Source organism: Diabrotica virgifera, chromosome 9 (assembly GCF_917563875.1).
Source record: "Diabrotica virgifera virgifera chromosome 9, PGI_DIABVI_V3a".
Lineage (NCBI taxonomy): Eukaryota > Metazoa > Arthropoda > Insecta > Coleoptera > Chrysomelidae > Diabrotica > Diabrotica virgifera.
In genome coordinates, this window is record NC_065451.1 from 184,145,444 (window position 1) to 184,164,308 (window position 18,865).

Here is an 18,865-nt window from a genome sequence, read left to right on the forward strand (position 1 = left end):
CTAGTAACTTTCTTGGATGTAAATCTGTCTTTTTAGTTTACTCCTCTTGGTTAAAAAATCAACTATAGTTACTCAAATGCATAATCACCCAAAACAGAACGAGTAACAGACCAGGCAGTGAAAATTTATTATTGAGAGAAAACACGACATAGTCACCGAAACTTAGATATGCGGATATTAGAAACAAAGAACTTCCAATGGACTTTTATACAAAAAGAAATGGACAGAAAAAAGTGAACTTAAAAAGCCTTAGAATATCAAGCTTTTGTGTTACCTGAACAGCTAAAAAAGGTAAACTTTAAATTGATATAAGAATAAAGAACTATTATACCAACTAACACCTAACCAATACTATTGCAGTGGCGGATCGAGTGAGGGGGAATTTCCCCCAAGGTCTAAAATTAAAGAAAAACATCGTTGAAAAATAAAAATATATTAGCTGACAAGAAACTTAAACCATAGAGACAAATTCAACCCAATACACCCGCTAGTTAGCTGGGAAACTGAAGGGAACTTAATGTTTAAGTTATTATTTATGTCTTTTATGTAGTTTGGGTTTTATGTCTTTTGGTTGGTGATTCATTAGAAGTTTCCCCACAATCCAAGGCAAATGTATAGATCCGCCACTGTACTATTGTAGAAGTTAAAGTACATATACTTACTTATACTATCGATTCTAAATCCAAACCTGAGTTCGGAAACCTGTTTTTTGTTCACTTTCATCTTCCCTTGCATATTTACTATCCTAATAACGTTTTCGTAACAAACTAAAATCGAATCTTTATCTAACTGGGACACGTTCACTATATCCAAATTTTCCCGTCGGGGAATGACAGTCGCCGTACCATCCATGTCTTGGAGTTCGTCAGAATGGAACCAACTAGCACCTAAAACATATACAGGAGTTTTAACGTATATGTAGGATTGTAAATATTTTATCTTAATTTTTAAGATACCCTGTATATAATATTTCTTTAATTATTAGTAGGAGAACGGGATAGAGTCTCACACAAATGGACCTACGTTGGCACAGATGGGTGGAACGAATTGGGGATTACGGCGACGGTAGCGGACTACTTTTAATTTTTGTATTATTGGGTTATTGGAAGATGTCGGTATATGCTTTGAACCAATTTTAATTGGGTTGTTTCGCAGGAAAAAGGAGATTAGCCTAAGACGGTTTGTTTTAGCGTAGGGAAAGAGGACGAATACATTCAGTCGATTCTAACATCTTAAACGCGACAGATCTATTCTTAGGTTAGGGATAATACTTAGACGGGTATTATATTGATTAGACGCAAATTATCTATGAATACATTTCCCTTTTGTAAGAGTAAGAACACGTAAGATTTTTGGTCGCAAATTACACAAGCACTTTTACATTTCGTTAATTTAATGGTATCAATAATTTAGTCATCTATTTTATTAATTAAAACTATTAAACATCAAACGGACTTTTATTACGATCGTCTTTAAAGAAAACCTACATATATTATTGTGTTTTCAATTTATCAATCAAAGGCAAAATGAAAATTGAATTAAATTTTTTTTTAAATAACGCGGGGACATAAATTTGATACACCCTGTATATTGAGTTGTAAATATTTCTTAGAATGTAGTTTGGATGTAAGTGGATTTCTCTTTTAATGAGCTTTCCGATGAACCATTAAAGACTTTTGTGAATAATTAAAGTGAAAATAACGATGTATTTAGATTTAAAATGGAAAAAGATTGTTTAGTTTAGAGGTAATTATCAATTTCTAGAAAAGGGGTTTTATGGAGAAAGTTTGGAATTTTAGTATCTTTGTTTCAACACGAGTAAATATTGTATAGTTCTCAGAAAGTAATTAGGATGATCGGAATAATTTTGAGGGTGACTGTTTTGTTTGAATGGAAAAGCCGATGTCTTTGATTCTTGGCAATGTGGAAGGGGAAAAATGGATTTGATGATTGAGACAGTTTGAAAGAGAAGTGATTATGTTTTTGGCATCGATGAGGAGCGGTTCGACGTGTTTAGTAGATAGATAGTTAGCAGATACCAGTGGCTGTTTGATAGTGGAGAATAGTGTTGAAAAGTGGAACGAGAGACAGATCAAATTGAGACGAAATACCTCTTTGATTCTGTATTATTGTGAGAAGGAGAGCAGAGAATCTTTGGAGTTTTGTTTGAATCGAGTACGTGTCAAAAGAAGGCCCGGCTTGTTGGAGAATTGGTGCTGGTATGCTGATAGTTTTGAAACTGGAAAACGGAGAGGGCTTTGATGAGTAGCCTTTAACATAGTCAAAGAGGGAGAGCTATTTTGGGTCACGAGAAGACATCAGAGTGAGTGAAGCAAAAGGTCAGTCAATTTATGTGAAAGAGATTTTTATGTTCGGAAACTAAATTTTTTGAGTAAAAAGCATATGAATTAAAATTCCAATATTTCAAAAAGTAAATAGTAAATATAGGTAATCTTGCGAATACATAAATTTGTTTTGTTTAGTTTGTTTTACCACAATCATCGGGAACAAACCGATAAATTGTTTTTTTAACTATAATAAATTTAAGTGGTAAAAATTTCATTTGGACATCTGTGTCCACAGGTTTTTTAGATTCGATAGATTTCAGAGTATTGATTTTGACAAATAAAAGACAATTCTGTATTTGTATTTTAATATTTTGCTTTATTTCTTTTCCCTATTTTATCCCAATTAGGATCAACTCAGAGATACTGAACCCACGAGAGAAGATAAATATAACGTAAGATAATTTGGATTTTTTTTTATAAAAAGGCACCCTGAGATTTTTTATTCAATTTTTATGTATGATTTGCGACAATTAAATAATTAATCAAATAAATAATAATTAATATAAAATTAATAAGAAGCAGATCATAACAATATGTATTACTAAAACTGGAATAACTAATTAGTTGAGTAACAGTTTGCCAATGTCACGATCTTCGCAAATATCTGTGGCAAATCAAACGCTGTATCATGACCGTCTTTATCATCAGGCCGTAATAGAGGTGGCAACACTATCGACCTGTCAAAGAGAGGGCCTATTTATAGATGAAATATTTTATATCTTCCTATAGCGGGAAGAACACAATTTTTGAAAAGTTATATTTGAATAAATTAACACAAAATATTAATTATTTTAACATGACAATGAAAGACTGTTAATGAGGTCCTGAGACAGTTCGTTTTCTTGTTTTCATGCGCTTGCGCAGTCCAAAAGCACTTGTTTGCCAGAAATATTCTTCGTCTGTTTTCTTCCGTTTTGGAGTTGTCATTAGTTCATCGGGAGGCTAAGTATGTAATCTTGTCCGCCACTTCAAAGGTAGAGTTATTAACAGTGATTTGCGGACTGATGTTTCTGGCTCTGTTGTTTGATGTTGATGGTTTTTTCTTAATTTATTTGTAGGCGCATACTTTTTGAGGCCCTTGAGAAAGTGGTGTACACTTCTTCTAGCTTGACTTATGTACGAGCACTTAGGTCTTGATTCTAGATCATCTGCACAGACCTTCCTCCTCCTCTATCTGTTATCCTTCGTAAGGATGTAGTGGCGTTATGTAAGTCGTTTGACTATTTCTATCCAATCCTCTCTCTCCTGTGCGTGTTGTTTTTCTTCGGAGAACGAGTAACCAGTCATGTCCCTTATTTGGTCCGACCATCGTAATGGAGATCTTCCTCTGGATCTTCTGCCCTCTACGTTGCCTTCAACTATCATTCGTTCCATGCCTTCCCTTCTTCTAGTTATATGTCCAAAATATCTCAGTATATTTTGGTTGATAGTTGTGCTGAGTCTAGTTTTTATGTTAAGTTCGGCTAATATTGAATTATTTGTGCGATGTGCGGTCCATGGTATGCGCAACATTCTCCGGTAGACCCACATTTCAAATGCCATTATACGTTTTGCATCTGCTTTTTTGATGGTCCAAGTCTCTGAAGCGTAGGTGGCGATAGGAAATATTAACGCTCGAACAAGGCGTAATTTTGTGTTTTTTGTAATGTCAGTATTCTTCCATATTTTTGTGAGTTTGGCTGTTGCGATCTGGCCATTATGATGCGCCTACGGATCTCGTCTTCGCATCCTCCACTGTTAGTAATAACGGAGCCTAAGTAATTAAATTGTCTGACCACTTCGTAACCTGCCAAGTCTCTTATCTCCGGTTGGTTGTTTCGGATTCTATCGATGATCATTACTTTGGTTTTCTGTATATTTATTTTCAAACCATATTCTGTACTCACCGTTCCTAGCCTATTCATAATTTCTTCCAGTTCTTCTGGTGAAGACGCCAATATAACAGTGTCATCAGCATAACGCAGGTTTTTTATTTTTCTTCCTCCTATTGCCTCCACCTTGCCATTCCTCAAAAACTTGACGCATAATGTGTTCACTATATATATTGAATAGAATGGGGGATATTATACATCCCTGCCGCACTCCAGATTTTAATTTGAAGTTTTTCGAAACCACATTATTAACTCTTACATTAGCGGTGTTATTTACATAAAGTGCTTGTAATAGATAGATTAGATGTTCTGGCGTACCCATTTCTCTAAGTATATGCCACATTTTATCCCATTTTACGTTATCGAAGGCCTTGGAGTAGTCAACAAAGCACAAATATGTTTCTATGTTAAACTCTCGAGATTTTTCGATAATTTGACGAATATTAAGAATGTGTTCTCTTGTTCCCCTACCTGGGACGAATCCGCATTGTTCTTGTGGAATTTGCGGTAAGAGAATGGATTTTAATCTTTCATTGATTATTGTTAGAAGTACTTTGCTCGCGTATCAACGCTACTGTACGGTAATTACTGCAATCTGTCGGAGAACCTTTTTTGTATATGGGGATAAACGTGAGTTTACCCCAGTCATTTGGCCACTTTCCGGTATTCCAGATCTCATTGCAAATTCTAAGCATTACTTCCGTCCCTAATTCTCCCATTTGTTTGAGTATTTCAGCTGTGATTTCATCCTCTCCTTGTGCTTTTCTACATTTTAGCTTTTTTATTGCCGACTCAATTTCAGATTTCAATATTTGAGGTTCTTTTTCATAACTTCTTTTCTCATTATTATGTTCTGGGTCGTTGTTAGAGAATAGTATTTCACAATATTGTTTCCAAACCTCTGTGATACCGTCTGGGTTTGTGTTCTCTTGTATTTCCACTAATATCTTTGATGATCTGTGTCTGTGGTTTGAATTCTCTCGCTAGATATTTGACTTTGGAGAAAAGTTCTCTAGATTCTTGGCGGTCAGCATGTTCCTCTAGTTGTTCACATATGCTTTTTATATAATTATTTTTGTCCCTTCTGCTCAAGTGTTTTATAGTTGTATTTATGGTGCTTATCTCTATTTCTTTTTGTATTGAATTTGACGTGCCGTTTCTAAGTTTTCGTCTTTCTTCTACAAGGTTGAGAGTTTCTTCAGTCATCCAATGTTTTTTACTATCTATTTTTTCTTTGGGATTTGTGTTGTTGATGGCTTCGGTGATCAACTTCTTTGTGTATTCCCACGTTTTCTCAGGGTCTCCGGTAGTAACTGGTAGGTCAGCTTTTGCTAGCGCCTCTCTAAACTTTTCCGGGTGTTTTGGAACCAATTTTTGTCTTTTTTTTGCAATTGTTTTACTGTGCAACTTAATGAACAGACCTTGCTCTATGAATATTTGTTAAAAATATTTCCCCTGTGGTCGGTCTCTCGTAAGTTCTTGGTTGAATTGAAACTTCACGCTTACGTTTGTTTTTTTTTCTCTTCTTCTAGAGCCGTCTCCACTAATGAAGGATGGCTATAAACATTGCAAATTCATCTTTATCTTCTGCTTTTCTTAAAAGCGTCTGTGTGTTTAAACCCGGTCCAGTTGCGAATGTTTTTCAGCCAGTATATTTGTCGTCTACTAGGACTGCTTTTTCCTGAGATTTTACCCTTCATAATCAACTGCAACAACTCGTACTTATCATTTCTAAATATGTGCCCCAAATATGCTGTCTTTCACCTAATGGTGGTCAAAAGTTCTCTGTTTCTTCCCACTCTATGCAACACTTGCAGTTTGCAGTTAAGTACTGGGAAACGAAATAATAGCATTAGACAGCACAGACAGATACACTTGCTTATTTATAACCAACTAAGAAACTGCTTACCAGCAAAAATCATAAACAAATATAAAAAATTATCAAACCACTCCATCAAATGGACAACTAGAATACAAATCTAAAAAGCGTTAAAATTCCAAACACGGATTCAAAAACACAAAAATCGGTTAGTTGGTAGTCGCAGCACTAGTTACTGACTGTCACTAATCTGTCAAATAGCCATGGAAAAAAGCTCAAATCAATGTCCCAACATTCTCAAGCTCAGGCTCACCACATACATATGTTTGCTACGAATACGGCATGCGATTTTGGTTTTTTCTTTATCAACGGAAACCCGGCATCTAAAAATTAAAATTGCTAAATACTTATAAATCGAGCACAAAGTTTCTTCTGTATGTTGATGTTGAAATAAGGTTAATGTAATGTATAGGAAGAGTTTATTTACAACGAATTTACAACGAAGAAGAAATATCAGATGATTGGTTGGAGTCACTGTTTATAACATTACCAAAGAAAAGCAGGCCCACCAAATGCAGCGATTTTAGACCAATCAGTTTGATGAGTCACACACTTAAGATACTTTTACGTATTATACAAAACCGATTATTCCTTCTGTGCGAAACTAGAATGGGTAATAAGCAATTTGGATTTAGAAATGGACTAGGAACTAGAGAAGCACTATTTTGTATGCGCGTTCTATTACAAAAAAGTTGTGAATTCCGAAAGAACGTTTATGTTTGTTTCATCGACTTCGAGAAGGCATTCGACATAGTACAACATGATACACTTTCCGATTGCCTGCAGGCAGCAGGACTTGACCACTTCGATATAAGACTGCTGAAATACTTATATTACAATCAAGTAGCCTCTATCCAAATTGGAGACAGTCGTACTGAAAAACTGCCGATAAAACGTGGAGTACGACAAGGTTGTGTTTATTACCCACCCTTTTTAATCTTTACTCTGAAGAAATCTTTAGTGAGGCTTTGGATGACAGACAAGAGGGAGTAAGGCTAGGCTGAGAAGTAATCAACAATATTAGATACGCTGACGATACAGCCATTCTTGCTGAAAATTTACAAGATCTTCAGACACTACTAAATCTAGTCAGTGAAGCAAGTTATCGGAGAGGCCTTAAAATCAACATTTCAAAGACAAAGTGGATGGCAGTTGGAAAGATTAATATAGATCAAGGTAAGCTTTCTCTTGATGGAGAGGAGTTAGAACGGGTAAATCATTTCAAGTACCTTGGCAGCTGGTTAAATGTAAATTGTGACTCTGATGAAGAGATAATAATTAGGATCGAAATATCACGGAAGGCTTTTATGACCTGGAAACCAGTTTTATGTAACAGAAACCTGTCGATGAATATTCGAAAGAAGGTGCTGAAATGTTATGTGTGGTCTATCCTATTGTATGGTTGTGAGACATGGACGTTAAAAACCACAATGCTAAACAAAATAGAAGCATTCGCACACTTCCCATGAAGATGTTCTTCAAATGCTGAATTCAGAACGTCTGCTCATAAGCATCATAAAGAGGAGAAAAACAGAATACTTCGGCCATATAATTAGAGGACCTAAATACCATCTGCTTCGCCTTATAATACAAGGAAAAGTGGAGGGAAAGAGATGGATTGGTCGAAAGAAACTTTCATGGCTGCGTAATATTAGACAATGGTGTGGCTGCACAGTAGAAGAATTATTTCGCGCAGCAGCCGATAGAGATTTCAAGAAATTGTAAACATGATGACGGCCAATGTCTGAATACAGACACGGCACCTAAAGAAGAAGAAGAAGATAGGAAGAGTACAGAATAGATCATGCAATATTCATTAACATAGCAACGTTTTTTTGGCTAACGTGCCGGTCTAGAGGAGATAAGTGCGTGCATTTTTTTAACACCTTGAGATGGGTATTTTAAAAATAATTCTCTAATGATTACTTTAAATATCATCAAAGTTAAAAAATATTAAGTATAATTAATATTAATAATTGTTTTGTTTTATTGGACCCCATTTATTTTAACAACTGTTCTTTTCATTAGAACAATAAGTCAAATGTGTGTCTATTACACTAAAATTATTACACAAAAAACTAGAAAGAAAAAGAATACATGAAAAGAGATACAAATGGACATCTGAAGAAATAAAAAATAGTGAATTTAATAAAAATATAATGCATGCATTAAATCAAGTTAACATGCAGCAGATAAACTCCAATGATATTGATGATTTAATAACCTTATAACCGAAACAGTGAACAAAAGCATTCTGCAACTGAAAAAACCAAAAACAACACACAATGAATTAGACAAAGAAATATTACAACAAATAGAAAAAAGGAAGATCTTAAATAAATCTGACAAAAACCGAAGAATATAGAGAACTTAATAGGCAGATTAGAATAGGAATCAGAAAACAAAAAAGAAAAGAAGAAGAAAAATTAATAACAACAACTATTGAAAAAAAAAATAAGAGTATGAAATGCATCAGACCGACACAAGGACGACGTCAGATAATATCATTAATGCGAAAATACGAAGATGAAATCACAACTAGAGAAAACATACTGAAACGAATAGAAGAATTTTACACGGAACTCCACAGACCGCATCAACAAGACGATGAAATGAGACCAGCACGGAAATTAATAAAAAATGTTGGATCGGAAATAATGCCAAAAGTAACAATTTCAGAGGTAACTACAGCATTGGAAAACATGAAGAGAAATAAAGCTGCAGGAGAAGATAGGATTACCACAAATATGATATTAGAAGGAGGTAAGGAACTCATTGCAATTGTAACTAAGCTTATAGACAGTTGTTTGCACCAGGGCAAAGTCCCAGGGAACAACTCTAAAGTAATCTTATTACACAAGAAAGGTGATAATCGAAAGTTGGAAAACTACAGGTCCGTCAGTCTACTGTCACACCTGTTTAAAATACTCACCAAAGTCATAACTACCCGACTAACAAGGAAATTAGGTGAATACCAACCATATGACAAGGCAGGTTTTAGAAAAGGCTATTCAACTTCCGATCACCTGTTAACCACAAAAATATTAATAGAAAAATGTAACGAATACAAGTTTCCAGTTTTTATAGCATTTGTAGACTACGAAAAAGGCTTTCGACACTATAGAAAACACGGCCGTAATAAACGCAATGCAAAATTGTAGAATAGACAACAGATATATTAACTTAATAAAAGAAACTATGAACCAAGCTACAGCTACATACTACCTAAATGAAAATGAATACACGAGTCAGAGGGAATTAAACAGGGGAGTCAAACAGGGAGACACTTTATCACCCAAACTGTTCACCTTAGTTTTGGAGGACGTGTTTAAAAATCTAAATTGGAAATATAAGGGATTAAACATCAATTGCCGCTACCTCAGTAATCTACGATTTGCGGATGACATAATCCTGATAGCTACTGATCTACAAGAACTGCAAACCATGCTTTCAGAACTACACACAGAATCTTCTAAAATAGGACTGAAAATTAATTTAAACAAAACAAAAGTTATGCGCTACGAAGAAGCCGTGACAATAATAAACGACAAAGTTACAGAAAAAGTTGAATAATATACAGTGAGCACCTAAAAGTTGGAATAAATTCATTTTCTCGAGAATGGACGATTTTGGAAAAATATCCCGAAAGAGGTCAAGTTTTATTTTTAAATTACGACTTTTTGGCATATATATCGTACTAATGACATCATCCATTTGGGCGTGATGACGTCATCGATAATTTTTTTAAATGAGAATAGGGATCGTGTGATAGCTCATTTGAAAGGTAATTCATTTCTCAATTCAGTAATATAAACATTAAAATAATTATTTATACAGAGTGTCGAAAAAATTTATTTTTTGAATTAAATTTATTGACATAAAAAGAAGAATATGCGTAATTTATTTAATTCAAAATACATTTTGCTGCTCTCAGAAAACAGAAAAAAATGTTTATTTGAAAAAAATCATTGCTTTTCGTTTAAATTAAATGCTCAAATTGTCAAGAGGCAGATGGGTGGCTGCTTTAATATTGAATTTGCAAAAAACAATATTTATTTGTCAAATAAACATTTTTTCATCTTTTCTGATAGCAGGAAAATGTATTTTAAATTAAATAAATTACACAGATTCTTGTTTTTATGACAATAAATTTAATTAAAAAAATTATTTTTGGACACCCTGTATAAATAATTATGTTATTGTTTATATTACTGAATAGAGAATAGAATTACCTTTCAAATGAGCTATGACACGACCCCTATTCTCATTTAAAAAATCATCGATGACGTCATCACGCCCAAATGGGTGACATCACTAGTATGATATACATGCCAAAAAGTCGTAATTTAAAAATAAAAATCGACCTGTTTCGGGATTTTTTTCCAAAATTGTCCATTCTCGAGAAAATGAATTTATTCCAACCTTTACGTGCTCACTGTATATATGTACTTAGGACAAAAAATAATACTAAATATGGAAATTCAAACGGAAGAAATAAAAAGAAGAATAAAGTTAGCATGGGCAGCATTCGGCAAACTGAACTATATACTCAGAAATCAGCAAATTCAACTACATCTTAGATCTAAAGTTTTTGATGCATGCATTATTCCGATATTAACATATGGGGCGCAAACATGAACAATCGCAAAAAAGAATATGAACATACTCAGAGTCACTCAACACGCGATGGAAAGAGCAATGCTTGGCATATCACTTAAGGACAGAAAAACAAACAAATCGATAAGATAGAAAACCAAAGTCACCGATGTGGTACAAAAATCACTAAAATTGAAATGGGAATACGCTGGACATGTAGCTAGGAGTGATCTAAACAAATGGCACAGAACAATTCTAACCTGGAGACCATACCAACACAAAAGACCCAGAGGCAGACCGCAGGTACCGCAGTACTGTAATACCCTTAAATGTAGGAATTGGTTAAAATACTGACACATGGTTTTAAAATTCTTCTTCCGAAAATATATCTTCCGAAAATGAAAATATTGATGGCCAAAACATTATGGCTCATTAATTTTACTTACCAGAATTCATATTGATCAAGTCCAGCTTGAATCGGTTAGGTTGGTACGCTTGCCTAATCGCCACACAAACGATTGGATATTCTAGCTCAGGTGTGATGATCATTTCAAAGACGTGAAGCGGATTCGGAAGAAGAACACATTCCACGTGCTAAAAATATTAATAAATAAACATAATTGTCTTAAGAGGAAACAGTAGCGATCAACAGGTAGCAAAAACGCGTTCCAAGATTGCGGCTGTAATTTTGAATATTTTTTCGAGATATTTGGCACACGTATTCGTAATATAATAAAGAATGGCGGCACAGAGCCCAATTTGAAAAATATATTAATATGTGGAAATTACTCTGTAATTAAATACAATATTAAAAAACGAGCCTGTACCGCCATTAAGAAGAACAAAAACATACACTTTCTTCAAATAAACTTTTTTATCCGATGCCTAGATTTTGTGTCATTTTGGAACTACTAAAATTTTTTATTTCATTTGTAGTTCCAAAATGACACAAAATCTAGGCATCGGATAAAAAAGTTTATTTGATGAAAGTGTATTTTTTTGTTCTTCTTAATGGTGGTACAGGCTCGTTTTTTTAATATTGTTTTTGTATTTTGTATTGTTTTTTTAATAATTCTTTATTATATTACGAATACGTGTGCCAAATATCTCGAAAAAATATTCAAAATTACAGCCGCAATCTTGGAACGCGTTTTCGCTACCTGTTGATCGCTACTGTTTCCTCTTAAACTGTTAAAATTGAATGTGTAGTTTTAAAAACAAGCAATTGGACTTAGTAAGTCCTAGATCTCTACCCAACGTGACAGGAAATCGATATTTGAGGTCTTGGTGTAACTTTGTGTCGATTTATATACGATTTCGCGAATTTTTTATGCTTAGCTTAGCTAGCAACTTAGACCTAAGGTCCGTCTAGGGTCTAGGGACTACATATCCGGGTCAGTAACCCTAGTTGGGAGTTAACGTTGCCGTGAAGACCATAAGATTAGTTCACCACCTGATATTACTAACTGCGACGGACCTCCTCTAGGGTAATACGATCATCAAAAAATGACAAAGCGACATGTTCTGATGAAATTCCAAGTTAAATACAGGGTGTCCCGGAAAATAGTGCGTTCCTTAAAGGTATAGGTAGAAGGCACCATGTAGAACCAAAAACTCTTATAACATTTTTTTCTAAATGCAACCGTTTGACCAAAAAATTAAAATGTATTTTGGTATCCAAATTTAAATCTGACAACTATGTGCGGTACGCAAATTTAAGCATAGACAGTCCCATGTAAATAGATAGAAGATGATAGTAAACAGATAGTTTTAAAGAATCCTGTTTAGTGTCAATGCCGAAAATGTTTTCGAATAGTGAGTGTATTACCTATTATGTTATTACCTATGAATGGTGTTTGTGAAAGGTTACTTGAAACATCTATTCGGTATATTAATTATTTTCAAGTAAGTACAACTTAGTTATTTCAGTTCACAAGTAAACAAATTACTGAGACATTATCTGGTGTATTTAAGTTCCACTGTAAACTATTAAAACTATGTAATTCAGTTAAAGCCCTCAGCAATACTCAGCATTCAACCCATTTAAACCTTACTAAATACATAATACTAGTTTAGTTAAAAGATGTGTTTTTATGTTAAAAGATGTGTAATTCGTTTAAAATTATGCAATAGGTATTTCAATACATTTCAAAAGAAAATAATTTTAGTAAACAAATAGTAAATACATAAGTATTACCTACTATTAGGTTGGATTATTTTAAATACTGTTAATCACAATCACATACGAGTTCTTATTATGTTATTATGCCGTAGTGCGTACGGTGTTGCCAGTTTATTAAAATTTCCAAACATTAAAATACAGGTATATGGAAAACAATGTTAACTTTTTTTTGGAAACGATTAACTTTAGAAAAAAATGGTATAGGACTTTTTTGTTCCAAATTGTGTATTGTGTATTGAAAGTCCCAGTACTTTCATGTACTAAGCAGAACGCACTGAACATGATCTGATCTAGATTGAAAACGTTTTGCGAATCCTTTTGGATGACTTTTTAATAGTTTTTCAACAAATTTTTATACTTTATACCATTATACAAACGAAGTTTTTACTTGTTCTGTATGACTTATAAATTATGTCGGTTCGCTAAACTCATACACAACTGGATAATGATTTTAATAGGTAATTTTTTTGTTTTTTGACAAAATTGGCCAAATTACTAACTACTTAGTAATTATTAACTATTTAGTAATTATTTTTTTTGCAAATTTTACCAAATTGGCAAAAATACTTGCTAAAATCACTAGCCATTTAATATGCAAGGAAAATAGCAGGCAAACGCAGTCCAGGGCGAAGGAAGTTCTTCCATAGTTGAAGAACTTCCGAGATTTGTATGGTATGGATACAAGCATGCTTTTTAGGGTGGCAGTAAATACAATTAAGATAGCTATGATGGCAAACTTCATGTGTTTTCACAAGAGACCTTGTAAATAACATGTAAACTTGTGTACTGTTCCGGCATGACTCATAGCTCTTGTCAAAATCCATTACCTCTAACCAACGTTCTGAAAGGGAATGGTACATGAAGAAGAAGTTGTCATGAAGTGAATTTACTTAAAATGTTAACATCCTATAAAAATATCAGCAATTTAATAACATTAAAGGAAATAAAAATGTAGTATGTCAAAGTGTGCAAGTAATTTATTTCTTTAGCTGAGCGCTTTCGACATAAACGTCATCATCGGAGCTAATGCTAAAAAAAGAGATCTTGTAAGAAAAAGAAGTGCAAAACTCTTTTTTCACTTACGTCAAATAGTAAAAAAGTACCGCCACATTGAGGTGTAATCATTTGCATCTTATGAATAGAAATGTGATTTTTGCTTTGTCCTCCTCCGATTTGACGTAAGTAAAAAGAGAGTTTTGTACTTCTTTTTCTTACAAGATCTTTTTTTATTTTAGCATTAGCTCCGATGATGATGTTTATGTCGAAAGCGCTCAGCTAAAGAAATAAATTACTTACACACTTTGACATACTACATTTTAATTTCCTTTATTCATTCAAGTGTGTACAAACTTATCAGTCTTTCAACTATTAATAACGATTAACAGGGTTTTCATCCACGTATTTAGTGGTTTTAAACATATAAACCTAGTAGCAGTACTAAAGATGAAATACTCATTCCGAAAACGCTTGTGATTTAGCCCGAAAGGGCTCTTTTAAATAAAGGTATATTTACTATGTTTGGTAAAGAATACACTAGTACTGGATAAGCTGAATTCGCCCTAGAACTGACATCGAAACGGTTTTTTAATTAAAGCGTTGTCAAAAAAAGTATCATATGTGAAATGGAATAGAAAAGGTTTTTATCTCTTACCTTTAATAACATAAATTTATTTAGAGGATCGTACCACTGCATCAGATATATATCGTTAGCTGTCGCTCCGCAGAGGTACTTATATCCGTTGTAGGGGTTCCGCGCGACGCAGCATTTGAGCGTACCTCGGGTGTCAGGTACTCTCGTAGTCAGAGCGAATTTCCTCGGCACAAGTCGCTCTGGTATCCGATTCATGTGCAAACTAAACCTGTGGGATTGTTTATTTTGAAGAGCTAGAAGGTCGTGCCTATAGAGTTGGGGAGTTTTTCCTAAAAACAAGTAAAAATGTCTTTTAGTAATTAAACATAACCGTGTGTATTAGGGAAATGTTATTATTTAGTTCAGAGAAATAAGGAAAAAAACATCCTGTTGGTGACACAACCCCCTACAGGCCGAAACCAAATTTTTTGAGTAGTATAGACATCTATAATAATAACCTATATGTTTCCTGCTAGTCCTGTCGCCAGGGGGGGTACAACGGCCTTCTTAATTCAGATGGACTTACCCAAGTTTTTTTTATGTATTTTGACCCGTAGAACACGAATTTTTTGGGTAACAGTTGATCCGGATGTCGATAAGATTGTTATAAACGAAGAAGTTGAGGAATTACATAACAGCGATTTCTCGCAAAACAAAACATTTTTTTGTATTTTTTGGGTCATTCTAACCAAAAAATGTTTCTACAAGTTTTTTCGTAGGATGCATAGTTTTCGAGATAAACGCGGTTGAACTTTCAAAAAATCGAAAAATTGCAATTTTTGAACCCGAATAACGTTTGAATAAAAAATAAAATAGCAATTCTGCTTACCGCCTTTAAAAGTTTAAGTCAAATTATATCTTTTTTTTGAATATTTACATTGCTAAAAATTTATTTTTTGATTGTTAAAAAAAGCTATAAACACATAGTGTTTCCCGTGCCTAATACATGCGTTTTAATGCACGCTACTTAGAAATAGCCCCGCTTGCACTTTTACTTCCTCTACGTACTCGTTCGATTTTAAATGAGAAATCATTGAAACATCACTCAAGCACTAGGTGTTTATAGCTTTGTTTTAACAATAAAATAATACATTTTTAGCAATACAAATAATTAAAACCGATATAATTTGACTTGAACTTTCAAATGCGGTAAGCAGAATTGCTATTTTATTTTTTAATCAAAAGTTTTTCGGGTTCAAAAATTAGAATTTTTCGTTTTTTTGAAAGTTCAACCGCGTTTATCTCGAAAACTATGCATCATACGAAAAAAATTGTAGGAACATTTTTTGGTTAGAATGACCCAAAAAATACAAAAAAATGTTTTGTTTTGCGAGAAATCGCTGTTATGTGATTCCTCAACTTCTTGGTTTATAACAATCTTATCGACATTCGGATCAACTGTTACCCAAAAAATTCGTGTTCTACAGGTCAAAATACATAAAAAAACTTGGGTAAGTCCATCTGAATACAGGAGGCCGTTGTACCCCCCCTGGCGACAGGACTATGCAGCCGATTTTGATGATATACATAGTTATAAACAAATGAAAATCGAAAAACGGTAAATTTTCGGTTTTATCATCTAGTACCAAAAAGTTAAGCATTTTAAACAAATTTTAGAGTAAGAATCTCATAAATCGTATCAAAAACTTCAATATGGCGTTCGCTGAATATGTCTATCCTTATTGGTTGCTTAGAAAATTGCAAAATAAATCATAAATTTTGAGTTTTTATAAATATTCATAACTTATGTAAAAATTAACTTAGAATCTTCTTATTACACGGAATGCTGAGACTTCTGGTGCTTAAATCATATCCTAAATTTCAAAGCAATCGGTCAAATAGTTTAAAAGTTATTTAATTTGTTTATCCCAAATTAATTTTTTTTGCAACACTATAAGCCAGAAAATGATGAAGTTACAGTAATACTTTGGATAGTTTATGAAAGAAGAAGATGTACACTATTAATTTAATTTAAAAAAATGACAAAAAATAATTCTAAATATTGCAAAATTATTTTGCAAGAACATGTGAATTAAAAAAAAGGGGGGGGGGCTAACATCGTCCCTAATTGTCCTCGGACAATTGTTTTTCTTTCTAAATGTGTATAAAAATTCAGTCTTTCCAAATATGAAAAAATAATTTTTCTACTGGTAACGGTTAAAAAGTTATTCTAATTGTTTATAAGTAAGCAAAAAATCGATATGTTTTTGCAAAGTAATTTTACACTGATTAAAATTACTTATTGTCATTTTTTTTTTAATTAAGTTAGTACAAATGTTCTTCTTTCATAAACTGTCCGAAGTATTACTGTAACCTCATAATTTTCTGACTTATAGTGTTGCAAAAAAAAATGAATTTGGGATAAACAAATTAAATAACTTTTAAACTATTTGACCAATTGCTTTGAAATTTAAAATATAATTTAAGCACAAGAAGTCTCAGCATTCCGTGTAATAAGAAGGTTCTGACTTAATTTTTACATAAGTTATGAACATTTATAAAATCTCAAAATTTATGACTTATTTTGCAATTTTCTAAGCAACAAATAAGGATAAGACATATTCAACGAACGCCATGTTGAAGTTTTTTATATGATTTATGAGTTTCTTATTCTCAAATTTGTTTAGAATGCTTCATTTTTTAGTAATAGACGAAAAAAGCGAAACTTTTTTGATCTTCATTTGTTTATAACTATGTATATCATCAAAATCGGCTGCAGGAAACATATTATAAGTTATTATTATAGATGTCCATACTACTCAAAAAATTTGGTTTCATATTTCTCTGGACTAATTCCCAATAATACTCGAATCTTTCTGGTCTGTTTGAACGATTATGGCTAGCAAATTTCCTTTTAGAAGTCAATCACCCATGGTTGTGAATGTTTGTTACGTTGATTTTGAAAAAGCATTTCACAAAGTAAGACATGAAAAATTAGTCCAAATTCTAAAGACAAAAAACATAGACATAGTAATAGATAACTAACCCAGTTCAGAAATTAAAATCGAGAGGAGTTATGCAGGGATGTATTATGTCTCCATTAATATTCAATATATATAGTGAATCCATTGTTGAAGAAGGACTACTATCTGAAAGTGAAGGAATAACAATTAACGGAAGAACTATTAACAACATAAGATATGCAGATGACACCGTAATTACCGCAAGTTCTGCTGAACAACTCCAACTGTCACTAGACAAGACAAGCAGTTTCTGTGAAACATATGGACTACAAATGAATATAAAAAAGACTAAATATATGATAATAACAAAGAAACCAACCGGTAGAAAGGGTTGAAAATTACAAATACCTGGGAACCTGATTTCAAAAAATAATGATCAAACGGAAATACGAACCAGGATATATGATGCAAGGATTGCGTTTGTAAAAATGAAAAGAATTGAAATTGAAAAATTGAAATAAAAAAAAATTGAAAAAAAAAATGAATAACATAAACGACCTTTATAAGGAATTAAAAGATTTAAAATGTTTTTTCCCAATAAACCTTAATACTTTAATATTTACAAATGATATGGAAATTCTTCATCTCATTTATAAACATGTTAAATTATGTAAATACAAGTTGTAAACGCAATATAATAGGCATAATTTGTTAATGTGGTTTGAAAAAATAAAAAAAAATAATATATAAAAAAACACATAATAAAATAATAACAAAAAAAAAAAAAATAAAAAAAAGAAAAAAAAAATAGAAACAAAAATAAAAAAAGAATAGAAAAAAAAGAAGTAAAAAAAAGTGTTTCACACAAATTAAAATATATATTAAAAAAACAGTAAAATAATAAAAAAAAACAAAATAAAAAAAGCTACACAATGTACCAATGTATCTATAAAAATAATATTGTAGACTGTACTTATGTTTATAAGAAATTTATGACTATGAATCTGCAATCAATCACAAACAAGTCTGGCTAATTGGCTCGGCCAAAGCCATTTTCCAAAAAAAAAAAAAGAATTCTCTTCAATAACGTAAGATGTTACGTGTTTTGTAAGATGTTTATCCTGCCATATTCAGGAAGGACAAGTCACTTGGGGACATTTCCCCTATGTCGGCAGGTGTAGGCCAAGGCTCGCCGAACGCATACTCTCGTAATGACGATAACGCCGGACACTCACATAGGACATGCTCGACAGTTTCGTCATCTCGTTCACACCTCCTGCATAGAGTTGTGTCTACTAACCCCAGTGTGTGGAGGTGTTTTCTTAGTTGACAATGGCCAGTTAAAAAACCAACTGTCAAGCGTAGGTCTTTCCTGGGCATTCTCAAGAACTTTTCTGATACTGACTTGCCGAGGTTCCTTAGTGTTACCTAGGCAAGTCTAAATCCTGACCCTTTT

General features: G+C 33.0%; 2 protein-coding genes across 12 annotated transcripts in view; one reads left to right on the forward strand and one right to left on the reverse strand.

Annotated features, from left to right (window-relative positions):
- Window positions 1-18,865, forward strand: part of LOC114335610 (guanylate kinase) — a 345,069-nt gene that overhangs the window by 51,228 nt on the left and 274,976 nt on the right. The window lies entirely within an intron of this gene.
- Window positions 1-18,865, reverse strand: part of LOC114337984 (mitogen-activated protein kinase kinase kinase kinase 5) — a 134,574-nt gene that overhangs the window by 8,183 nt on the left and 107,526 nt on the right. For all 11 annotated transcript variants that reach the window (XM_050661125.1, XM_050661123.1, XM_050661120.1 and 8 more), the window contains 3 exons: window positions 14,528-14,796; window positions 11,141-11,288; window positions 663-887 (listed from right to left, as the gene is read on the reverse strand). In XM_050661125.1, the coding sequence (XP_050517082.1) occupies window positions 663-887; window positions 11,141-11,288; window positions 14,528-14,796 (642 nt within the window). The remainder of the gene's footprint in view (window positions 1-662; window positions 888-11,140; window positions 11,289-14,527; window positions 14,797-18,865) is intronic.